A 26,947-nucleotide genomic window follows, 5' to 3' on the forward strand; every position below is an offset into this window, starting at 1 on the left:
GAATGCATTCTACTCATGGGTAATGCAACATTTAACCAGCAAATTATTGTAGAAATCCAGTTGTATTGATACAAATGTGTCCAAAAAACAATTGGCAAGTTTGCTAATAAAAGAAGTCAAGTTGTCTGCAGTGAATGCAGTGAATGTATCTTCTAATTGGGCATTAGGGAAAATATCACTAGAGTGTGATTATAAGCAGAATGGTTTGTATTAAATTTCTCCCATTTGGGAAAAGTCCAACTGTGTATTGCACCTAAATGTTTTTCCAATTGTTATTGATAAATGAAAAACAGAATTATACGTTGCTTTTTACAATTACTTGCAGTACTGATACTAAAGCAATTTGTTTTTTTACTTTTTAATAAATGTATTCAGCTTGCTATATATACATCAGAAATGTTTATACAGACAACCAAAGAACCTGATTGGATTCGGGTTCCACTTCTGTAAGATGCAGGACTCTAAATACCAAAATAACCGATTAAATTACATTACATAGAGCATATTTTATTACAAGTGCAAAATACAACTGATATTGATATGAAAACTGATATTCATATTAAATATCCCCCATCTCCTGAGCACCAATAGCATACTGTATTTATATATTACGGGATGCTGACTTATAGAGTTAAAAAAAACATTAACTAAAATGCACTGCACCATAAATCATCATACTTTAGATTAAAAGTATGTCAGAAAGCTGACATCAGTAATCCAGACATTCTTGCAAACATTTTTTAATTGCATAAAATGTCTTTCTACAACATACTAACAAACTTCAAAGCTTTTTTTAAATTGAGCAGTTTATGACATTTTTCAAAATCTGCTCAAAATGTCCAGTTTACTTGATGTAATCTTACACATACAATACAAATATAGGATCCTTTATCCGGAAACCTGTTATCTAGAAAGCTCCAAAATATGGGGAAGTTGTCTCCCATAGACTCCATTTTAATGAAATAATAACAAAAGTACCCTGTACTTGATCCAGACTAAGATATAATTTAATCTATATTGGAATTTTTTTTTTGTGTTACATGGGATAAGTGAGTTATCTGGGTTTAGTTTTTCTGTATCAAACACACAAACCAAAGTGCCTTTGGATTTTCATACCATAAGTCTACTAGCAATACATTAAATATTTAAAAAAAAACAATAGGCTGGTGGTGTTGCTTCCAATAAAAATTCATTATATCTTAGTTTGGATCAAGTACAAAGTACTGTTTTATTGTTACAGAGAAAAAGGAAATCTATAAAAGATGGCCTTTCTTTAATTTGGAGCTTTCTGGATAACGGATCCCATACCTATACTGGAGATCGCTAAAAAACCCAAACCATCAACTTCAAGCCTAATGGAGCATTCATTTCCTAATCAGTGCTATTTAGTCTGACTGAGAATTATTGAGTGTGATTGTTGTATATACAATGCACCGATCTTTCATTTTCAATTGCATTAAATGCTATACATTCACAACCAGTATATCCCACTTATGTCATAATTGCCTAACTTTTTAGGTGCCAATGTTCTATTAATATATATAAAAAAAGGTATAGCACATTTTAATATCGAACCCCCAAATTTTTTATTTAGTTATTATTGAACAATATGTAGATATGAACATTAATAAACAAACTAACTCACCACCAGAAAATGGCTTTACTGGATTACAAAGTAAGGGCTATACTATATCGATACTAATGTTTAGATAAATCATTACACACCCAAAAAACGTTGTAATCAGAACTGTACAGACAACTTATGTATCATTTTTTTCACAGCAACTTTGACATTATGGTTTCTTAGACTGTAAATAAAAGGGTTTAACAGCGGTGTAATGACAGCATAAATAACTGTAGCCATCTTGTCCTGAATCATTGCCTGGTTTGATTTGGGTCTAAAGTAAATACAAATACTAGGCACGTAAAATATAACAACAGCTGTTATATGAGAGGTGCAGGTAGAAAATGCTTTCTTCTTTTTCGAAGATGAGCGAATACTAACAATAGTTGAGATGATCTGTACGTAGGAGAAAACTGTGAGTATGAATGGACCAGCAATAATGCAGCTGCCAGTTACAAAAATGACAATTTGGTTGACCAAGGTGTCTGTACACGCCAGCTTCAACAAAGGCGGCATATCACAAAAGAAACTATCAATGGCATTAGAACCACAGAAGGGCAACATAAATGTAAGGATTGTGTGAATTAAAGAGTTGATTGAAGCTATCAGCCATGACCCAACTATGAGGATAACACAAGTTCTTTTGTTCATTATGGTGTTGTATAAAAGCGGATTACATATGGCATTATAGCGATCATAAGCCATGGCTGCAAGAATAAAGCATTCTGTAACACCAAAACATGAGAAGCTGTACACTTGTGTGGCACACCCATAGAAAGAAATTCTCTTATCTCCAGTTATAAGGCACAGCAACAAATTAGGAACTGTAGTGGAAATATAACACATTTCTACAAAGGAAAAATTAATAAGGCAAAAGTACATTGGGGTCTGTAGATCTGAACTAAATGTATAAGCAAAGATGATAGACGCATTCCCAAGAATAGAAATGATGTAGATAATCAGAAACATACAGAAAAGTAAATGCTGAATCTCGGGACTTTCTGAAAGGTCAGATAGAAAAAAATAATTTATTGTGGTAGTATTGTCTCTGTCCATCTGTGAATTAAAAAGAAGATTGCATTGACTTGGAGTAGATTTATATAAGGAAAATGTAAACATTCCAAATTGTTTTCCATATTACTAAAACTTCTGCTTTTTGTGATATCAAATAATTATAATGTACTGTTAGATAAATCTTGTTCCTCTCCTACTTAGAGAATGCATGATCTAGGTCTAGGACCTTATGTTCTGCTATGATGTAGAGGTCAAGGTCACCCTTAATCTAAATGAATAAAAATGTAGTTATTAGATTTAGGCAAGTCCTTTTTTATTGAAATGAGTCCTGACCTTACCATAACTTTGACTAAACACTGTTGTTTTTGTTTGGGGAAAATCATTTTCCCAATAGGAAAAGTTTCCCCTTACAATGAGGCCTTGATGAAGATAGACCAAGATTGTTTGGCTTACTCTACGTCATTTTGTCAGTGTCCACAACCAGACAACTAGGTTAGACTTCAGAACTCACCTGGCTTATAGAATGCATTTCCATCGAATTATTAATAAACAAAATACACTCATTGCCATAATAATCCTACAATGGTTTTTAATGATAACCAGGTTTTCATCCAAATGGTGTGCAAAGGAAAAGCAATGCTAAATGAAAAGTAGTTGGAGAGGATGCAAAACAAGACATTTCTACAATAGGGGCAGTAATGTTGCTGTAGGAACAGGAGATGTTTTCAAAAATTGCAAAATACAGCAGAAATGCTAAATACATAATTGTGAAGTAGCTTCAGCACAAAAACAGTGATGCAAGGAGAAATCGAAATGCCATTATTGATTCAAGATGAAATTTTGTTGCCTTGGATAAAAGACATTTGATTAAAAAGTATGTGGTGAAAAATGTTTTTGACTCACTCTTTCTACAAAGACAGTCTACAAATGTATTTTCTTTATGGAAAATAAAACAAAGTGCAACAAAGTAGCCCAGTGTGAAATATAGATGTTTTATGTGTGAAAAATAATTGCGATTCTAATGAAAGAAGTCCAGTTGTCTGCAGAGAATGTAGTGAATTTATCTTCTGTTTGGACACTGGGGAAAATATCACTAGAGAGCAATTATACACAGAATGTTGTGTATTAATATTTTGCTTTGCCATTTGGGAAAAATCCCTTTAGTGTAATAAATCCTAATCAATGTGCAGTTGTTAACAATGAATTTAAATAAATAAATGTATAATTTACTTTACAATTACTTGGACTAGAGATATACAGTAGATAGGTAGATAGATGATAGATAAATAGATATTAATATATATATAGATATATATATATATGTAGATAGATAGATAGATAGATAGTAGCGATGCACCGAATCCAGCATTCGGTTCGGTATTCGGCCAGCATTTGGCCATTTTCAGCAGGATTTGTATTCAGACGAATCCTTGTGCCTGGTCAAACCGAATCCGAATCCTTAAAATCATATGACTTTTCATCACATAAAAAGGAAGTAAAAAAATATTTTCTCTCTTTTTCCCTCTCCCGCACTGATTTGCATATGCAAATTAGGGTTCAGATTCGGTTTGGTATTCAGCCGAATCTTTCACAAATGATTCAGGGTTTCCGCCAAATCCAAAAAAGTGAATTCAGTGCATCCTAATAGATAGATAGACAGATATATAGATGACTACAGTAATAATGTACTCAAAATATGCACTTTACTAGACCATATCCCTCAAACTGCAATTTTTATTTCATTTCTGATGCTTACCTTAAAGTTGGCAAATTTTCAGCATCCTATCTCCCTCATGTCTTTAGGCACACGTATTTAACATCAGAAATATGAGTGCAAAGAGTCTTCTAAATGGTTTGATACCCAATAGGCACAGGATGACAAACAGCATGTATATATATATATATATATATATATATATATATATATAATGTCCATATAGGTGTACGCACTCTTACCGGATTTGATGAGGGTGGGTGCGTAGGTCAAAAGATTAATACATCAGAACAAATGGACCCACACTCCAAGAGATCTCTTGGAGTGCGGGTCCATTTGTTCTGATATATATATATATATATATATATATATATATATATATATATATATATATATATATATATATATAACATCATATTACACCGCACTCACAGGTCTTTGGTGATGAACAAAGAAATATACGTTTATTGAACCGACGTTTCGGTCTCAAGGTTGAGACCGAAATGTCGGTTCAATAAACATATTTTTTTCTTCATCACCAAAGACCTGTGACTGCAGTGTAATAAGATGTTTTATAATCTACAGACTCCTGCATCCAGCCATGTAACCTTGTTTAACGGAATGCACACTTTTGTACATATACTGTGCCTGTGACATTAAATATGCAACACAGTTGTGGATGAAAATAGTATTTACTTACCTCATACAGTATGTATCACATGTCCAAGCCAAGGCGGGAAACGTAGGCAAGCAATTTAGATAATTTGTGAGCTGATTTAAAGAGGTTGTTCACCTTCCAATGCTATTTTCAGTTCAGTTGGTTTCAAATAGTTCACCAGAAATAAAGACTTTTTCAGTCATGTTCTATTTTCTATTTGTGACCGTTTTTCTAATATTGAAGTCTACAGTTTAATTTTTCTATGTCTTTCTGAAACAGTTCTGGGAGGGGACAGCAAAGCTGTAAATTGTTCTAAATCAATACATTAGTGGGGGCAGATTTATCAAGTAAAAGTAAAAAAATTTGAATTTCAAGCTATCGAATAGACCAAAATTAGATTCGAATTTGAAAAAAATGTAACTATTATAATATCGAAATGTACTGTCTCTTTAAAACTTCAACTTCGACCATTCACCATCTAAAACCTGCTGAATTGCTGTTTTAGCCTATGGGAGACCTCCTAGAACCTATTTGGAGTCAATTGGTGGACTTTGAGAAATCAAACTTTTTTTTGAAAATACTTCGAATTGAATTTGATTAATACGATATTACTTAGATACAAATGATCGAAGTAACATCTATTGACCCGCAAAATTGTTATATTTTTCACCAACCTTTTAAAAAAATGGAGTAAGTTTCCCCCCATGCTCAGCTCTGCATTGTTTCCTCCCATCTCCCTGTACCTCTGTTACAGTGTAAGTATGAGGCACAGTTATTGCCAAAATAAAATAGGGAACAAATATATTTTTTTACCTCACAGATGTATTGTTTTACTAGCTTTTGCTTATTCAATGAAGCAGTATATTAGCATTTTGAGTTTCGTTTGAGTACCAGTACACATCCCTCAGCCCCATTAATCATTCCCCTGACACTCAATGTATATGTGCCCTGATATCATGTCCAGAAACACAGAGCTGCTCAGAAGTGTTGGCACCTTTAGATCTTGGGCTTCTGAACATGTTCCTTGTTAAGATCTATGATGGGAATGGATGTTACATGGCAAAGATGGGGGTGGTTCTGCATTTCTAGTTGTTCAATGGGCCACAGTTAAGTTGGGGAGGGGGTAGAGGATGTGTACACACACTAAAACTAAACATCTGAATGTTTTACTTTCCCTTTGGCAGAAGACAACACCTAATGGGTGTAACTTGTGTGGTGTGCTGCATTCATCAATTGAGAGATGAAAAATTAACTGAAACTTTAGATTTAGGAGGAAAATGTACTCAAAATGTCTTTTAAAATGTTGTGTAAAAGACAAAATCTGGAAAATGTGTAAATGTTTCCAGGAGCAACAGCAATCTGTCTCTTCCTGATAATGTTCTCGCTGATTTTGTTTTATAAAGAGAAGAAGGTGGAGAGGTTCTGATGGATTTAAATCCTGGAGGCTGAATGGATGAGCATAGGTCATCAATGCAGATAGAGGAGGACAAATGTGGCAAAAATGCAATTGTAACCTATGAGGGTTCACGTTTCTGGACTGAAACCTTGATTTTCTGAAAGGTGATACATATGGGAGATGTCTTGCATAAGGATTTTAATAGTGGCATAGTGAAAGAGAAGCAATATAAGCAGCTTGGATGGGCACAAAGGCTTATTTGGCAGCTGGACTCTGGATACAACTGTACCTGGGAAAGTATTCTATGGAAAGTCCCATCCACTAGCACCCATTGCCCCCCCAACTTCCTCCCCGCATGGCCCAATATTTAAAAAAGTGTCACTGAATGTTGCACAGACCTCTTCATGTAGAGAAGAGCAACGTAGCTAATGGGCCCCATCTTCAGATGCGTTGTAGGTGCAAGCACCAAACTGGCTACATCTGCGCATGCGCAAGTAATCTGAAGATTGGGCCCATGAGCTCAGCTGCACTACTCTGCATGCAGAGGTCTGTGTGACGTTCAGCAAACCCTGTTTAAAATAGTGTGCTATGCAGGAGGAAGCAGACAGAGGGCCCAATGGGGCTAGTGGATGGGGCTTTCTCTTTAGAAGGGAGGTTTAGTTCTCCTTTAAAAGGGAATAGCCTCCTAGCTGCAAAAACATTGCATATGTTTGGTGGGACAGGAAGAACTGAAGTGAGGGGGAGGCCTGGACTGCTTTGAACAGTATCAGACTATCTATAAAGGCTGGAGTGACTGAATGTCTACCATAATAGCAACACTAATTCCTGCTTTCCAGCTCTCTTGGTTTCCTCTGATTGGGTACCAGGCAGTAACCAATCAGTGATTTGAAGGGGGGGGGCACGTGGGTCATAACAGTTTGCTTTTAAATCTGACCTGCATACTAAGGATCAATTGCAAACTCACTGAACAGTTATGTCCCATGTGCCCCCCTTAAAGGAGAACTAAACCCTAAGAATTAATATAGCTAAAAATGCCATATTTTATAAACTGCACTAATTGCACCAGCCTAAAGTTTCAGCTTCTCGATAACAACAATGATCCAGTACTTCAAACTTGTCACAGGGGGTCACCATCTTGGAAAGTGTCTGTGACACTCACATGCTCAGTGGGCTCTGAGCAGCTGTTGAGAAGCTAAGCTTTGGGGTCGTCACTAATTATCAAGCAGAAAATGAGGTAGGTCTGTAATATAAGCTGATGCTACAGGGCTGATTATTAAATTCTGATGCTAATTGCACTGGTTTCTGTGCCGCCATGTAGTAATTATCTGTATTAATTACTAATCAGCTTTATATTGTGATATTTATATTCTATGTGTACTGTATATTGTGAGTGGGTCTCTAAGTGACAGCAGCACAGAGCATGTGCAGTGAATCAGCAGAAAAGAAGATGGGGAGCTACTGGGGCATCTTCAGAGACACATATCTTTACTGCTCAAGGGCGGTGGTTGCCTTGGGCTGGTACAGAAGCCCAAAATATTATGTACAGCATTTCTAGCCTACTTCTTTAGTTAAGCTTTAGTTCTCCTTTAAACCTCTGCTCTAGCATTAAAGGGGTTGTTTAAATTAATTTTTCGTATGTTGCAGAGTGTGATGTTGCAATGTGCAATTGGTTTTCATTTTTTATTATTTGTGGTTTTTGAGTTATTCAACAGCTCTTCAGTTTGCAATTTCCGCAATCTGGTTACTAGGGTCCAAATTACCCTAGTAAACATCCCTTGATCTGACTAACTCAGAGTTAGCGAAAAAAAAGCAGAAGTTTGGGTTCTGTTCTGTTAAGATAGTCGTTCACTCCAGTCTTTATACAATACGAAAATACATGGGTTTTGTGAATCTACTGGATGGGTCTGGATGGGCAGATTGGGGCAAGCATAAGGGCCACAGTTGGAGAAGTAATTTTGTGGCTAATGCAGTATTATACAGAAACATGAGGGGCGCACATTGATGCAAGTACCTTTAATGAAAGTTACTGCAGGAAAAAAAAGTTTCCCACTGTGCTTGCTGTTGTAAGTGAGCCTACATGTGAGACACTAGTTGTATTTCAATAAATATCTCATTATCCAAAACGAATATTTAGGAACACTTTTTTTGTTACTGGCCCTTTATATTTCTGCTCTAGTTATTTCCAAATAGCCATTTCTCCACCTCATAAAGTCACATGACACCGAATGAAAACAGACGAGTGCAAAGCAGCTTGGCAGAAGGATAACAGCTCTGCGTTCTGATAACTACAGCGGAAACACAACAAGGTATTTTATATATAATTTAAGTGAAAGTAGGGAGGGGTGTGTGTATGGATGCTGGGTTTTCATTTGGAGGGGTTGAACTTGATGGACTTTGTCTTTTTTCAACCCGATTTATTTAACTATGTATCCAAAGTATTTTGTGGAATATATGCAAAATGCCAAAACAAATTCATTGGATTTTGTTTTTAAAACAGAAACCTGTTGCTGAACTATAATAGATTTTGTTATTCATACTTTTGGAGGATTGTCAGTCTCTGCTGCTTTTAATAGTAAAAAAGGGAAAATAAGCAGAAAGTATCGCTGTTAGAAACAGAAAGGAATTCTGCCCAATATTTCACAGAAACACGTCTCTTGTACTCTACACTAACTGAACCAGTAAACATATGAGTGTGGTGGAATTGAGTAACACAGGCAAAGGGGAAGTAACATAAGTGAATTTACTTCCTCTGATATTCTAGTAATTGTATATCAGACAGATTATGTAGGGACTGATATACACCAAAAAAGGCACAAATATACAGTAAGTATATAAATAAAAATGTTTTTTCCGAAACTTCAGGGTTTCCCACTTCTCCTTTTATCTGATTTTGCCATTTTTAAATCTTCAGAATGAGACCGGCGTGGTGGCGCATGCGCAGTTGGAGCAATTTTCTGTTTCGCGACAATTCACAAAGATTGCCAAAGCGCCGGTCTCATTCTGATGATTACCGAAGCGGCTAAAGATGGTGCCTGTGAACTCTGATGTCGGTATTTGCACTGAAGGGGTAAATAAAACCTTAGGGGCATTTGCCCGGGGGGTAGGGTTTTTTTAACTTTAGGGTTTAGTTCTCCTTTAAGGCATTGGCAGGCTTGGCTTTGTGGAAAGGCCACCAAGGCCTGGGCCTAGAGCGGCAGGATTTTAGGGGGCGGCATGCAGACCAATGACACCCACATTGGTTAAAAAAACCAAATACAGGGGAGGAAACAGGGGCGATGAATGGCAGCGGACCTTGGGGTGCCCGCTATGTAAATCGGGCCCTGGGCATTGGGCTGTACTTTTGCGCCCATATTTTTCTAAATGATGAATATTTGAAAGAGATTTACTTTTTTCGTATTACCTACCTTACTACTGGCATTTAAACATGCAAGTAGGTTTGCCAGTACTAACATGAACCTCCTCCATTTTGAACTCTGCAATCTTAGCATTACCAAGCATGTGCTACTTCTTCTGCTAAAGTATAAAATGCAAGTTAGTCATACCTGCCAAGCTAGCTTGATTTTATTTATTAGACCTCACATCCCATTGTTTTGTTTCCAAAAGAGCTGGACACTTTACCCACCACCAGGGCCGGATTAGGGGTAGGCAGAAGAGGCGATTCATATAGAACAATGAAAGGTATAGGGCACTCTGAAACCCACATGCAGATCAAACCAAAAATATTAAAAAAAATGTAAAATTTCTATTTTCGAAATTTATCATACTCTGGCCCTTTAAGAATTCAAATTCGATTATATGCCAAACAAAACCTGCCAAATTGCTGTTTAAGTCATTTGGAGAGGTCCAGGGATCAATTTGGAGATGTTTGCAGCCTTCCTGACATTGGAGTTTTTTTCGGAGAAAAAACTCCAATAGAGTTTGATCGAATTTGATTCGGAATTTTTGGGTCGGTTCAATAAGTCCGAGTTTGAAACATTCGATTATAACAATAAATTGTGCTTGATGCTCTGGCTATCCTTGTGAGTAGAAAATCAGTTGTTTTACACTGATTTTAACATTTATTAAAGCAATATTATACAATATTTTGCTTTATAGTTTTATTATATCACTTGGTGGATGATTGGAGGGAAATGAAAAGTTGAGTTGGATTTTTGGTCAAAACTCACAAATTCAAGTTGGGACTAAGCCAAACTGAAGGTCGAATTTGAGATTTATCATACCTCAACCCTGGGAACAACTCAAATTCAATAGTACGGTACCTAAAACCTGCCAAATTCATGTAGAACGGCAGAGGTCCAGTGACCCATTTGAAGATGTTAATAGCCTACCTGACAGAAGACGAGTTCCGTCTAATTTGATTAGACATTAGACATTCAAGTGTTTTCGTAAATAAGATACTATTTGAGTTTTGAGGTCATTCAAGTTCATTTGAGGTAAAGAAAAATCTCTATCACTCAACCTTTGATAAATATGCCCATTAGTGTGCACTTAATTTTACATTCTATTTTACAATACCTACAACAGTAGTACTTTTGCAGCTGAGCTCCTCATGGCAGAGAACTATGAGTTAGTAAATTGTACCAGTGCTGGTTCTCACAACCAGAATGCAATAAATTGTCTAGGTTTATATACTTTTCAATCCATGAATTATTACTCTAACTTCTCTTATCTTTAGGTAGACAAAATGGCCTCGATCCAGACTGATGACAGTAGTTTTGTGGTTATATCTCAGAAGGGTACACAAGATAATTCAGAAGATAGAACAGATCAGAATACAAGAGGACCACAAGATCTACCAGAGTCACTCAAATTATTTTTCTCAGGAGAACCTGAAGCTCTTGGGGTAAGTAGAAGACATTTATTCCAAAGTGCAAGCTGACTAATGTGAATTTGAAAGTCCCTTTGAACTGGGATATTAAACTAGTCTTTAAAAGCCTGCCTTTGGCCTCCAATGAGGAAAACATCTTGCTGAGTAAAACACTGAACTATAGAACAACACATAGTTATTCTCTTTACCATGATTGTAAATATTTCCTAAAAAGACTGTTCCTTAGCCCATGAACACACATAAAGCAAGGCACTACCTGTTATCTAGACTCACATTCAGTGGTGAACCTAGTAGATGCAAAACACAAAAAGTATGAATACAAGCAGCAAAATTGACAGGGGAAATTGACAAATGCATATAAAGGTCATTCATAAAGTGCAAAACTACCTGCCCTTCAATTCTCTGACTTTCCACAGGTCTCTGAACCCCAAAATGTAGAGTGGAGACAGGCGTGTGCCGCCATTCTGAAAGTAGGCAGCTCTGTATTCGTGAGGGTTGGGTGAGAGGAGGCATGTAGACAGTCCCTAACTTGTGCAGTGTTCAGACGCAGAAGTTAGGGGACACCACCTGGAGTCAGTGCAACAGTTCCATGTATTTACTACCTGCCCTTTGGCAAGCCAGGCAGACCAGCACTTTTGTGCTCTCTCCCAGGGTATTTCCAAGGGTGGATTTTAGTTTACCTAGGAAAATTATACATCATTTTTTTCAGGAGAATCTGAGCTTTCAAAGTGTTTGTGTATTTCTACTTCTGGAGCAAGATTTAAAGCTCTAAATGCCAAAGGAAAAAAAAAATTCTATTTTTCATGATATAGGGATTTATACCAGAAAAACATTTTATTTTACACACAAAAATTCAACTGATTTCATGTCTCGAACGTGCCAATACCATATATATATATATATATATATATATATATATATATATATATATATATATATATAGTTTTATGGAGATTTCTGACTTCTATAGATCAAAAACTCCCAGCAGTAAATTTTCAAAGCAATACAGCAGAATGAGGCGTACTTTACATTCCAAAGCCAAAAAGTCCTGGAACAGTAGGTTTACTCCAGGAAACCATATTTTTTTGAAAAGTACACATTCTGCTGAATCTAAAGTGGGTATCCCTGTCTTTCTGCTCCTAATTACCAAACATCAAAGCTGTTCTGAACTTTATTATTATTATTATTATTATTAATAACATGTATTTTTAGAGAGCCAACATATAAACATAAATTTATAGAAAATTCTGAAAAATCACCTCAAAACTTTCACTTTGCAAATTCATTTCTCCCACAAAGTACCAAAAAAAACCATCCTAAATATGAATGCCAAGGGTCCATCGAACAGTTTGATGGTCATTGTACATAGAGTTACCAAACTATCTGGCGCTTAGTGACCCCAAAATGAAGTTGGAGCATACAAATTGTCCCGGAGGTCACTTCAGCAATTGAAAAGTCAAAACATTTATTGCATTTTTGTGGGGTAAAAATACAATAGAGAAAGCTCTCTGGTGCAAATCAAACAAAGAAATCCCTGTCTAAGGAGAGAAAGCTAAAGGGAGAAGGATTTATAAAAATACAATATTTTCCAGCAACAGTGCAACTCCCAGGCACCTGCTCACATTAACCATCTCCCTGCCAGAGCTTCTCACCTTAATATTTATGTTTACTGTGATCAATAATATTAAGCTTCCCTGTTAGTGGGTTGTTTTGTTATATAATGGGAAGGAATAAAAAGGAAAATGATAAAAAAAATGCCATAGGGTCCTAAAGGTAAAGGACCTGGGAAACCTTGCTGTAGCTCTGCAAAGAAATTCCATTCGGAGCCCATGTCAAAAAGCCCCATGGCTTCTACTTCTGCTGTTGCAGTCAATGTGACCCCTGCTGAAACATTTGTGCAGGCGGTTGCTACCGACAGCAACCCAAGCCAAGTCACTGCTGGGGCAGAGCAGTTTACAAGGAACATGGGGTCAGATGTCTAATGTCGGGGGCTTATGGCAAGGAGGCTTACATAAATGTGGCAGCTGAAGTGGTGGGCCCCTCTTGGCAGTGGCAGCCAGCAAAATGTATGTATGGAAAGCCATAATCTTTGCCCATACACTAACTGCAGTGCATATGGATGCAAGGACAGCAGACTGAGACATGTCCTCTCCTTTAAAAGGTAGGTGCAACTACTTTTTACCTCAAACTTTTGCGTAGTGATGGATGAATACATTTGTCAGACACGAATTTGCTGCAAATTTCCACATTTTGCCGCAAGCGAATTAATTTGCATAATTGCGCCATCAATTCGGCAAAAAATTGGCACGTATAAAAATTGGTGCGCATCAAAATTATTCGGGCGCCCATTGACTTTAATGCATTTGGACCAAATAGTCGTGCGTATATAATTTGTCACTCCAGAGTTGCCCAAAGGGCAAATTAAGATAACAGCCCCTGTTCCTGCCCCAAGTACCTCAAATGCAACACCATACCCTGTCTATTGTAGCAGGCCCCTCAAAGGGGGCATCCCCTTCACAGGAGAACCTGAAGGTGGTTGTTACACGACCCACCTGTGCAACCTCCAAACTTCCTTCTTCTTCAAAGGGGTTATCTAAGGTTGCAGCCTGCCCTTCAACTGCAGCAAAGGAGAAGGGGGCAATCATACCCCATTGTTAAAGTTGTTAAGACCACAAACCAATCTTCCCCTGTTATGAGCACCCCTGAGGGTGTGGGGATGCCCAAGATTGTAAAACATTTTGTGGTGGGAGCAAAGAGTAGCCCTTGCTCCTCAGATGACATGAAAAATAAGAGGAAATTTAAATCCAACTGGCTGGTACCTGAGGAATGGGCATCAGTGATCAATGACGGAGCAGCAAAACATCTGCTTCACATGTGGTGATATTGTCTAGCTCAAATACTGGTCAACCAGTGCCAGACAGTACACTTTCACCTCCAGACCCAGGTCAGTTGAGCCTCGAACAGGGGAATATGGGTCTCCCCACAGAATCTGGGGTGCAGCATCTGCCTCCAACACATTTGGAGGATCTTCATCTGGAGTATAAAGGGAAACTAATGAGACCTCTGCAGGGTGGCTGTCAGTGTGCCTAAGGTGCTGAGCTTTGGGAACTACAACCAGACTCAGTTTTTAGTGCCTTAGTGTATTTTAGTATTTTGCTACAGGTAGGGGAAAATATTGGGTTTACCCCCATACAGGATCCTGCAGATGAGACTGCAAGGGAGAATGATGAGGCTAGAGTTGTGACTATCAAGGAGGGTAGCCAGCCAGGCTCTGAAAAAAACTGCCTTTTGAAGTCTACTGTTCATGCTAAGATCTCTTCTCTCTTGTCTTCCACTGACCTAATGTCATCGCCTTCCAGGATGCTCAGGAGGTATTAAAAAGGGAAAAGGCTGACCATTGAGCCTCTAAAGCTTCTCCTGTTGTCGAGAAGCTAATCCTATCTGCTATTTCTGAGTCAACACCTCTAAAGTTGTTGCAAGTGAAACTGAAAGAGTACCTGAGCCATTGCAAGGTCTCCAGTTTCTGATCCTACTCCTGCAACATCTTGTGGAGAGTTCCCCAAAGCTCCAGTGGATGGGGAAATTATCAATCCCTTAGCCAGTAAGAGATCAGGGATGAAGGGAACATCAAAGAGGAGGTTGACAGGGGTGTGGCAAATTTTCCTACTCCGCACACCCCTGCTGAGGAACTCAAAAAGTTTCTTGAGAGCACAATTGGTGTTAAATTGAAGAAGAAGCTGCATATGACTCTGGAGAAGTGGCATGATTTGCCTTTAGTGATCAATTCTGTGAGACAAAACATCAAGGACCTAAAAGAGGCTAAGAACAGCAGAATATCTCTGTATCAAGTTCCACAAAAAGTGTTTGTCTCACCAGACCTCTGTGAGGGCTAAAGCACTTCCTTATACACAGTAATGGCTTTGTGTGTAAGCACTCAATACAAACGATTGTCGGGAGCCTTTCCGAATGTTTCAAGTAGTCTCCTTTCTTCATCAAGGAGGGTACTCTGTGAGTTTCCTTCAAGAGACCCATACCACTACAAGGCTTGAAGTGACCTGGCATCTGCAGTGGAAGGGCAGGGTCGTTTTTAATCACTTCACATGGACTGTGGGGTAGTCACCATGTTCTTTAAATCCTTCCAGCCAGACGCGCTAACTTAGACCGTGTTATATCTCTGGGTCCATGAGTTGGTTAGAACATATAGGCCTCTATTCAATTCAATGCAATATGGTACTTTTCATATAAGTGGTGCTTTTCGCATGTTTGCAATTGAATTCCATGGGCTAAACACTTATTGCGCTAACCGATAAACCTTTTTGCGACCTTTTGCAACCTAACGGCACATTGAAAGTACCGGCAACGCTTACTTTTTGCAATTCAATACAGCCCGAAAATGATTAATGCCTGAAGTCTTTTGCATTATCCTCTGGTTAATCACCTATTTGTCTTATTTTTATTTATGACATTTTCATTCAGGTTTAGTTTTTTGCAAATAAGTGTGTGTGTAACACTTGACCAGTACTGCATCACTATTTTTATTTTTACCCTACCAACCATCCTGTGATTGAAACTCTTAACTGAAAGTTGACTTGGAAATGACCTCACATCAACTCCAATTTCTATTCAGCTGTCAATAACACTATAATCTTCAATCTCACACCTCAATATATTTAGTTTTCTGGGTTATTGGTCACATTCTCAAGAGAAACCTTCAAAAATATCTTGATGTGATTGAAAAATGCATATCTTATACTGTATTTTAACTAAAACATCTCAACACAGATCCTAAATAGGCCTTTCAGCAATTGTCATCACTAATCATTCTTAGATCATTCTGGATCTCATTAGTACATCGTGTAAACAATTTAATCATCTGCAATTGTTTGCACATGACTGTTAACCCTTCATCTTTTCAAGTTGAATGTGCTAAGCTCATTTTCAATGTTGATTTTAAGACCCATATCTGAAAGTGTTAATTCTAAAGACTATAAAAAGCCTTGACTCCTTGGCTTATTGCCTTTATACAATGGAGAATTTTGGGGTTCCTTTCTGGCTCTGATGTGTCTGGGATGCTAAATAGAGAAAACGACTTAAGCTGGCCATAGACGCAACGATCCGATCGTACAAATCGTGGATTCGTACAATTTTCGAACCGTGTGTGGAGAGTCCCAACATTTTTCGTCTGGCGGAGATCAGTCGTTTGGTCGACCGGACAGGTTAGAAAATTTCTGTCGCCTGCCGAATATCTCTGCGTGTATTGCCGATCCTACGATTTTCAGTGGGAGACTGTCACTAGCTTTGTCAGACATAACTATCGTACGATTGCTGTCAGAGTTAGTACATTGGCTGATCTGTTCTTTTACTACTTTATTTGATCTGAATGGTTAGTGGAGGGTCGGGAGATGGGAAAGTCCGATCATACGTTGATTCGTACAATCGGATCTTTGAGTCTATGGCCAGCTTTAGGAGAGCTAGGAGACTTCTCTTAAGATTGCAGCTTAGAAGGGCTGTTGCTTCCCTTGCTGCATCACACCGCTCAGCAGAGGATCCACTAGTAGCTGCTGCGGCACCTCTGCCTGTTGTCCCTCAACATCACCTGAGGCCATATAGTGCCAGGGTCTTGCTGGCTGGCTAAGGAGAGGCTGAGGTCGTTAATAGATATCGACTTAATAGCCATTTTCTGGCATCTGGCAGCTTTCAGTCATCAGAAGGGTTTGTCACTGACTCAAGTTCTCCAAGATCTTAAAAAAATATGTAATTTTTTTTATCCATTTTCTCAAAACCAGACAGGAGTCGCTGAAAGTGAACAGTGACTTTACAGTTGAAACTGACAGTTTAAACCTCTTTGTAGCCTTCCCCTAAACCGTGATACTGAACAATCTTTGTTTTCAGATCTTTTGAGAGTTGCTTTGAGGATCCCATGCTGTCACTCTTCAGAGGAGAGTCAAACAGAAGCACAACTTGCAATTGGCCACCTTAAATACCTTTTCTCATGATTGGACGCCAATTTGGTGTTACCAGTAATCAGTAATGAGCAGTTACATGCATTCAAATTAGCAAATTTACAAGGGTACCCACATTTTTGCACAGCCAGTTTTTCACATTTGATTTAACTCCATACAACTGAATACTTCTTCACTAAAAATCTTTGTTCAGAAAACACCCCAGTACTTAGTACTGGGAAATAAAAGACATACCACTGTTATCTTTTTTATTGAATGTGGAGTAAATTATTATGCAGGCTGAGAGGGGTTTCCAAATGTTTTCATATCACTGTATATTAGTGATGTGCGGGTCAATCTTTTAAGAATTTGAAAATCAGACTCATTTTTGATGTGGAAATTTGCATTTCTCATTCTTCCCAATATTTTTAGTTTTTAAATGGGGTGACTGCGGTACCAACATTTGTGTACGAGGGTCTTATTTTAATGATTGTATGACTTGTTCACACTTGCGTTTCTATGTAGTATATCCTCTAGTCACATTTGTGTTTATATTTCCAAACAGTGGCCAGTTGCTAGGCTCCATTTAAAGCTAACAACCCGATATATGCTAACAGTAAAATAGGAGATGAGATGCTAAAGGTTGCAAAGGGCTAAAGGATCCGTTATCTGGAAAAGCCTAGGCCCCGAGCATTCTGGATAACAGGTGCCATACCTGTACTGATTAAAATGCTACTAGTACTGCTAATGGTACTAAATATCTTTGGGAAATACTGTAATTACAAGCATTGTGATGTATCTGTTGAAAAAAACAGTAAATTGGGGGGGCACTTTGCCCTTTTCCCTCTGAAATATCTGCTGGTTTTGAATTATGGGATCCCCTCCTAAATGTTTACATAATACTATTTTATATTTTACAGGTAACTCAGATATTTACAGCAATTACGCTTTTTTTGTGTGCCATAATTTGGGGCATAACTGAGAGTTATGCATTTCAGCTTCTGTTTTCAACTGGTGTGTCCCTTGTGTCTGGACTCATGGTAAGAATATGCATATGTGTGAGTCAGTCTGCTTATACTTTTTAAATTAAATGACTGTAACATGCAATGTCTTACTGTTTCCATTCATCCTGCTGTACAATCATAGTTTTACATCAAGTGTGATAAGTGTAACAATATAATGTTAATTTTTGATACAAAGCTTTTCCCATAAATACATCACTGCCTGCACACAGAATAAATGACAGTGCGAGTTTGGCTGTGTGTGTGTGTGAATAGTAATTGGTCAGAAAAGAGACAACCATACAGCTGAAAGGGGATCTTTTTTATGGGAGTTGTATGCCTTATAGCTAGGCAGAGGGAGGAGAGAGAGAGAGACAAGCAGTGTGAGAGCACAAGAAAAGATGAAACGTTTGTGGTAGTCTGTCTGTGCAAGGTGAGATAATGTTATCAATCTATTCATTTCTGCGATGATTTCACTGGCATGTCTGGAGTTAATGGAATGCTCATTGGACATTTTTGCAGTGTTCTTATTGACATGTCTGGGGTTAATATGCTGATTATTTTCTGCAATAATTATACTGACACGTCTGTGGTTAATATGTTCATTATCTGTTATCTGTAGTGATTTTACTGGCACATCTGTGGTTAATAAACTCATTGTTCATGTTCTGCTATGATTATTCTGGTATGTCTCAGTAGAAATGCCTAAAGGGCGTGCCAAATATGGGATTGGCCTAAATTTTTCAGCACTGTGTTATGTCTAGTGCATTTTTTAGGGTGGGCAGGGTGGGCAGTCATACAAGAATCTATTGTGACTATAAACAGATTACTTAGAGAAGAGGTGAAATAGATTTTCCTTATGGTTAAAAGGAAACCATTAGGATTAAACACATAGGGGCCGATTCACTAAAGGTCGAAAAAATGAGTGTTATTTATAGCGTGCCTTAAAAATGATATCACTTCTTATATTTTTAGAATTAATGATCGATTCACTGAAAGTTCACTTGTCTAACTTAAGCGATATTTTTACGTTCATTTTAGCTGAACTGTGTGCGGTATTTTATAGCATGCGTTATTTTGTGTGATATTTTAAGGCATTTGATATTGTCACACGTTTTTAGTGCAATTTATAGTACCTAAGACATTTGGGATGATACTGGCAGAATAGAAGTCTCTTTTTACAGTATTCTAGTCATTCCTTTCCCTGGGAAATTTAATTTAATTCCATGACACAGAACGTAGTGCATTCTGCACCTGCCCAAGGTATCATGAAAATGTGTTAGTGGCTGTAGGTAAGGCTCCAGTTCCTTATAAAGGTTTTTAATTGCTGCCCTACAGCCCCTCACTACATCTTAAACTGGCCACAGACGCAAAGATCCGATCGTACAAATCAACGTACGATCGGACATCCCCATCTCCCGACCTGCCACTGACCATTCAGATCAAATAAAGTACAAAAGAACAGATCAGCAATGTTCTGCCCCTGACAGCAATCGTACGATGTTATGTCCGACCAAAGCTGATGACAGTCTCCCTCTGAAATTCGTAGGACCGGCAATACACGCAGAGATATTACCCACAGCCGACAGAAATCTTTTAACCTGTCCGATCGACCAAACGACCGATCTCCGCCGGACAAAAAATCACGGAACTCTCCACACACGGTCCGAAAATCGTACGAATCCTCGATTCGTATGATCAGATCTTTGTGTCTATGGCCAGCTTTACTCTATTAATCCATCTGATGTTGTTTAGTAACGCCTACTCCTGGGAGGTGTTAAATTTCACAGTAATTATTGCAGTATTTTAGGCTTTTATCATTTAAAAGAGGTTAGTGAATAATGCGTTAGGATTAATTCTATTCTATAAGTATTGCAATGCGACACTGTGCAGAAATGTGAAAATACTTTGATGAATCGTTCCTTAAATAAAGCATCTTAAATAATGCACAAAACTGTGGGTTAAGGAATAACGAACTTTTGTGAATCAGCCCCATAGTTTGAAGTAACATATTATTATTTGTATACCCTGTGCAGTACGATATGTGAAGTGTTACTGTTGATACACTGTTTACATTGGGATATGCCTCATTGCTCCTAAATTGCAAACAATTTGTTTGGTACTGCTGATTGCTCTAATGTAAAAAGCATTGTTCACAACTTGTTCAGCAAGTGAAAGCTATGTTGTTTTTGTTTAGGGCTACATAATCATTTTGCAGAAATTTTAGATCGGATTATGACACCATCAGAAACAACCATATGACGAGTAGTTTTAATTTAAACCATCATTAACATTGTTACTTCATTCTATCTATAGTGTATTCTTGCTGGCTCACTCTCGGTTGCTGCTTCTAACAGACCAACCATAGCAAAGGTAATGTATAAAAATGGGTAAATATTGGCAGAAATCAATAATTAGATAATGAGACAAAAGCGGAGTTAGTGAAGAGTGTCACTTTGTAATGCAAATGGGACCCTCTACAGCAGAAAGAAAGAACTTAAACTCGCACACCCTGGCCATCCAGACAGACACGAATCCCAGGTGCTCGGCAATAGAGGAACTTGGCAGCCTCAAAAGTAACGTAGAAACAGAACACAACGGCACAACATGGGTACTGCTAGCAGGTATAACCTTGTTCGTTTATTGCATCCGCAATAAACGAGCAAGGTTATACCTGCTAGCAGTACCCATGTTGTGCCGGTGTGTTCTGTTTCTACTCTCTACAGCAGAGCCCAGGACAAATGGCCATTCTGCCCTAAACTAACAGACACAAAGTGGCGATTACCTTTTTCCTAAATGATTGTGGGCTATATGTTGGTTATATAGTAAAACTTGCCAAAGTTACTGCACCCCTCTCGCATCCCCACACCAGCTTGCATCCCTACTCCCTGTTGCGATAGCTGGCACTGGTGACTGAATGGATGAGAGATTCAAGCAACTGTCAACTTCTCCCACCCGGTCCCCAGTTCAGATGCAGCGAGCTGGTGGCATGCCCCCTCCCCAGATATTTCCCTCCCTAGGCCCAGGCCTTTGTGGCCCACAAATCCTGCTAATCCTGGAGATAAAGCACCTAGGACTCCAGACATATGCTTCTGCAGATTAAAGAATCAAAGGACCAAAACCCCAGCCCTTTGTTGCCAAGCCAAAAAGATAACTTGCTAAACAGAATACCAACCCTTCTGCCAGTTTATGGAACTATTTAGTTGGGCTATCACTCTGTTGCATAAAGTTGCAGGTTGGCCCTGAACCTAATGTGTTGTTAATTTACAGAGGCAGACCATTTTGAAATATCAGAAGAATCACATAGTTCCTGTTATTTGTATGTGCCTGTTGTATGTACCTACTGTATATACCTGCAACTGTTATTTGTACATGTACCTATTGTATATACCTGTTGACTATACAAACCCTAAATGACATTTGAATATCTGTAATAAAGTACATAAAAAAGTATTGTTATTTTAAATTACAGGTGAAAGCCAGCCTGGTACTCAACATACTGAGCTCAATAGTAGCATTTCTTGCAATCCTAAATTTCATTGTGGTCCTCTTGTTTTTCAATTATATCCACCATGGAATGCATACAAATTATTGCAAATGTTATCAGGAAAACTCATCGTGTGAAGGAAGATTTTCTACATGGGTAAATGTATTATTTATATTAATGTGAGAAACAAATGGCTGAATGATAAAGAAAATACTTTAATGAATATGCAAGATGGTTATTTGTAAATAACAGCTTGTGCTCCTTTACTCAAGGTTAATTAAAGAGCAAGTAACCCCCCAAGTTAATAGAGGTTAATTTCATTAGTGTAAAGGCATGCTGCCTCTGGGCCACTTCCAGCAAGCATCAGTCCTAAAGTTCTTAAAGGAGACCTAAAGCTTAACTAAACTAGTAGCTAGAAATGTTGTACAAGATCTTTGCCCCCAAAGATGCCCCAGTAGCTCCCCATCTTTTTTTTCTGCTGATTCACTGCACATGCTCTGTGCTGCTGTCACTTACTGATTTTAGGGATCGACTTATAATATACAGTACACATAGAATAAAAATGTCACAATATAAGGCTGATTAGTAATACAGATAATTACTACATGGCAGCACAGAAACCAGTGCAACTAGCGTCAGTATGTAATAATCAGCCCTGTAGCATCAGCTTATATTTAATGACAATTGAAAAACTTCTTTTTCTGCTGGATAATTTGTGACGACCCCTAAGCTTAGCTTCTCAACAGCTGCTCAGAGCATGTGAGTGTCGCAGACACTTTCCAAGATGGTGACCCCCGGTGACAAGTTTGAAGTCCTGGATCATCTATTGAGAAGCTGAAACTTTAGGCTGGTGCAATAAGTTCAGTATTTAAAATATGGTTTTTTTAACCATAATCATTGTTGGGGTTTAGTTCTCCTTTAAGCTGCAAACCCACCCGATACCCACTCATTTAAGCTTGGGGTATAATGAATGTGCTGTGTGTCAACTGTGATGGAACACCACCACTGGGGGGGAGCATACGTTATTAATACATATACTATTGTATAATAATCAGAAATTAATTTTCATTACTTAAGTGATGATAAACGGATTAAATTGCAATTATTGGCAAGTTATGATGAAACTTCCTTCCCAGCATGCAGTCAGTATTGCTAATTAAATTAAAATTGTCCAACAACAAATTTACTGAGTTTCTCATATCTTTTTTTTTAATTTCAGACCGTAATGTTTGGTATAACTATCATTGTTTTGTTTTGCAACATTTTGGAGTTTTGTATCAGCACATCCACATCAGTTTTTGCATGCAGAACTATGTGCCTGAGGTCTTTCAATGAAGTGGTAGGTTTACTTTTTATATTTTTAAATCTGTTGCAGTAGTTGAAAATCTGTTATTGTATATAAGACTTATCATTGTGGCCTTACAGCCCTGCTATTAATGCAAGTACGGGCCTATCAGGAGACAGTCGCAACAGACCATCTTGCAATCCCATTGGTTCAAAGTTGGCCAGCCAACAGAATATTTAACTTTTTTTTTTCCACGTAAGGAAATGAGGGAAGTCATAGCTGGGGGGAAAATAAATGTATAGTCAGAACCTTCTTTTTCCTTTGGACAAAGCCATACAGAAATTAAAAAAAAATACTCCATATGAAAAAAAAAATATGTACAGTGGTCCTCTAATGGCCTCTGTAAAGTCAAGAATATAATAATTAAGTGAAAATACTCAGCAATAGGCTTACACAACTATATATATCACAACCATATAACTCATCCTTTGGATAAATCCATTTAATAAAAAAAATTGTCTGATTGATGCCTATATATATATATATATACATATACACATATAAGTATCATATCTCCCTTTAAGCCCCTCTTCACCAATGAAAACAATCCCAACTTGACCAGTCATTTTTCATAACTGAGACATCCCATACCTTTTATGAGCTTAGTTGCTCTTCTAAGGACTATATCTTCCCACTATATCCCTTTTAAGCAGTAGCATAACAAAGTTGCGCTCAGCAGCTCTGGCCCAGCACTCCCTCCCTCCATCCACCCACCCAGCCCCTCACCCACGGCCCGGCCGATCTTGTCAGAAAAGGTAAGAGAGCAGCTGGGGAGGGGGAATTTTCTTAAAGAAAAACTATAACCCCCAAACAATGTAGGTCTCTATAAAAAGATATTGCATGAAACAGCTCATATGTAAAATCCTGCTTCATGTAAATAAACCATTTTAATAATAATATACTTTTTTAGTAGTATGTGCCATTGGGTAATCATAAATCGAAAAAAATTAGGGCCACCCCCTGGGATTGTAGGATTCACGGTGCATACAAACATACCAAACAAACCATACATGTTAGGTCACATGGGCCAATTAACAGACAGAGTTGTGTCTTTTGCTTCCACACTTCTTGTTTTTATTAACATGTATTTATATAGCGCCAACATATTGCGTACCACTGTACTGTTAGAGCTGTAGTATTTCTGGTCAGGTGATCTCTGAGGCAGCACACAGACCATCACAAAATGGTGGTTCAAGGCAAGAGATGTAAAAGGGCAATATTTACTTAAATATATATTCTAATTTGGTAAGATTCTGTAATACGCCACTTAAAGGGGTGGTTCACCTTTCAGGTAACTTAGTATGTTATAGAATGTCCAATGCCTAGCAACTTTGCAATTGGTTTTCAATTATTGATATGTTATACTTTTTGAGTTATTTGCCTTTTTCTTCTGACTCTTTCCAACTTCCAAATGGGGTCACTGACCCCCATCTAAGAAACAAATGCTCTGTAAGGCTACAAATGTATTGTTATTGCTAGTTTTTATTACACATCTTTCTATCCAAGCCCTCTTCGACTAATAATCCAGTCTGTAAATGAAATCAGTGCATGGTTGCTAGAGACCAGATTGTGGAAATTGCAAACTGGAGAGCTGCTGAATAAAAAGCTAAATAACTCAAAAATAAAACACAATTGCAAAATTGTCTCAGAATATCCCTGTCTACATCACACTAAACGTTAATTTAAAGGTGAACAACCCCTTTAATATAACAAACAAGGGAAAATTGTGCTCAACACTAATTTTTAAAAACATGAAGCGGGGGTGCAATGCGGTTGTGACCACAAAATTCACATAGACAAATACAAGAGTCCTCTGCACTCAATCCATTATCAATATATTACAGACATTGAAACATTTTGTGCCTTAAGCTACTAAAAATAGCTTACCCTTTAAACAAAATAGGGATTGTTTGTCCATATATTGCAATATATTTAAGCTGGCATCCCTGTTGCGGCCAGTTCCTACTCTCAAATTGCATCTGATTCAATAAGAATTCTATTGCTTCATTATACATTTTATAAAGGGACTAAGTTTTACCTGCAACTTACTTGCTGCTTTCAAAGTAAAAGTCCTAAACTTGGCTGCCCTTTTATTAGACACCAGTGGGATCACCTGACTTTAGTTGGAAAGGGTGGGAGCTACAACATGGAGCTGGCCATTGCTCCTGTATAACAAACAAGGGAAAGTTGTGTTCACCACCAATTTTTAAAAACATTATGAGGGGGTGCAATGAGGTTGTGACTAAATGTCTCAATGTCCTAAATATATTGATAATGGGATGAGTGCAGAGGACTTTGTCTATACTCATTTTTAGTCACAGCCTCATTGCACCCCTTACAAAAACTATTTCTGTCCTATAGACAAATACAAGACTCAGCCCATTATCAATATATTTAGTACATATAGACTTTTTGTGCCTTAAGCTACTAATTGCCCTTTAAACAAAACAAGGATTTTTTGTCAATATATTGCAATATACTGTATTTAAACTGGCCAAATATGTCAAAGAATGTATAATGAAGCAGTAGAATTCTTAATGAAGGAGATGAAGGTCGAGTATAGGACTGGCTATTTCAGGGATGACTTTGACATAGTTGGCCAATCTTAAAAAAAACTGGATTATCTTATTATAATGCAGTCTATGGGACACTGCCTTCTGTAATTCGGAATTTTCTGGATAACGGGTTTCCAGATATTGGATTCCATACCTGTACAACAAATAGTGTAAGTGAAACAATGACACCCTGGGGATCAAATGCAAATCAATGTATATTCAAAGTATCCCGCCACCTAGTAGAGTATGCTAATCTTTGTATATTTATAATAAATTGGGAGAATGATTTATGTAATGGAAACCTTTTACACTGATGCATAACTGCAATTTAACAATATTAAAAGTTGCCTTGTAAAAGTTCAGAAGTCAGTAGGCCGAGTGGTGGTCTAGTAAACAGCTAGGCCCGACAGAATTCCCTTGCACAATGTTTATAATTAAAACTTACTAAGGTATAAGCTGCAGAACTTTACCCACATTTACTTTACCCACAACATGTGACATTAAGTTAAGCTTTTATTACTTTTGTTTTAATGCAGAAAGTGGTGGTTTATCAGCGCGCTACTACAAACATAGGACACTCTAGCACAGCTGCTGTTGAGAACAGACTTTCTGAAGATGATGAGACTTGTACCACAAGGCTTTCTCAACAGGATGATGAGAACGATGCAAAGAAAGAGTGATTTAGTGTTGGCACAAAATTCATCTTGCTTCAGCTGAGACATATGGGGATGCTGTCCCATACATAATAAACCCAATATAAATGTGTCACTGGTAACATAGATAAATATGCACTTTTTATGGATAATATGCTCATGATGCATGTTTGACCTGGATCTGTAAGAGAATGACTTGATTATTAACATTCTTTATTTACAACTCCATTGAAGGCACTAGTGGCCCTAATAAAACAATGTGTAGCATTCAGATATATTGTAATATAATCTTACCCTGTACTGGTACATGGCTTTGCTCCACCTGATCTTAAACAATTTATATCAATTAGATACAATGTAGTCAAGGAAGCTGGCAAGTAAAGGTGGCCATACATGGAGAGATCCGCTTGTTTGGCGATGTCGCCAAACGAGTGGATCTCTCCCCGCTATGCCACCTTGAGATGGGCAATATCGGGCTGATCCAATCATGGGCCCTAGGGCCCAACGATCGGATCCTAACGATGGGTAACGGGCGGTTGGATCGCAGGACCACATCAACGAACATATGCAGCTGCGATCTGACTCGATTTTTAGTCCCGTCCGATCAACATCTGGCCGATACCGTTCAGGGGGAAGCCCATCGTAGGGCCCCATACACGGGCCACTTTTATCGTCCCGTGTATGGCCACCTTAAGGCTGTAGTACTCACATTGGCAGAGCAGAAAATCAA

The 26,947-nt window shown here is 38.0% G+C and overlaps 2 protein-coding genes across 2 annotated transcripts; one reads left to right on the forward strand and one right to left on the reverse strand.

The window, feature by feature from the left end:
• Positions 1–1,240: 1,240 nt before the first annotated feature.
• On the reverse strand, positions 1,241–2,680 carry LOC108695858 (olfactory receptor 1361). The gene has a single exon (XM_018224810.2). The coding sequence runs from the start codon at positions 2,678–2,680 to the stop codon at positions 1,742–1,744; it is 939 nt and encodes a 312-aa protein (XP_018080299.1). The 3' UTR covers positions 1,241–1,741.
• A 5,526-nt stretch (positions 2,681–8,206) lies between these two features.
• LOC108696584 (membrane-spanning 4-domains subfamily A member 4A) lies at positions 8,207–26,488 on the forward strand. Its single transcript, XM_018226082.2, has 7 exons — positions 8,207–8,712; positions 11,082–11,249; positions 18,097–18,216; positions 20,494–20,550; positions 21,650–21,820; positions 22,884–23,003; positions 26,101–26,488. Exons 2-7 carry the CDS (start codon positions 11,091–11,093, stop codon positions 26,242–26,244), a joined length of 771 nt encoding a protein of 256 aa, XP_018081571.1. The 5' UTR covers positions 8,207–8,712; positions 11,082–11,090; the 3' UTR covers positions 26,245–26,488.
• The last annotated feature ends 459 nt before the right edge of the window (positions 26,489–26,947 follow it).

The sequence above is a fragment of the Xenopus laevis genome, chromosome 7L (assembly GCF_017654675.1).
Source record: "Xenopus laevis strain J_2021 chromosome 7L, Xenopus_laevis_v10.1, whole genome shotgun sequence".
NCBI classification, from domain to species: domain Eukaryota; kingdom Metazoa; phylum Chordata; class Amphibia; order Anura; family Pipidae; genus Xenopus; species Xenopus laevis.

Excerpts from the sequence above, each read along its gene's own strand:
- LOC108695858 (XM_018224810.2), bottom strand. The coding sequence starts at position 2,680 with ATGGACAGAGACAATACTACCACAATAAATTATTTTTTTCTATCTGAC.
- LOC108696584 (XM_018226082.2), top strand. The coding sequence starts at position 11,091 with ATGGCCTCGATCCAGACTGATGACAGTAGTTTTGTGGTTATATCTCAG. Across the intron at positions 18,217-20,493 it reads CCCTTGTGTCTGGACTCATG|TGTATTCTTGCTGGCTCACT; the intron begins GTAAGAATATGC and ends TTCTATCTATAG. Across the intron at positions 20,551-21,649 it reads ACAGACCAACCATAGCAAAG|GTGAAAGCCAGCCTGGTACT; the intron begins GTAATGTATAAA and ends TTTAAATTACAG.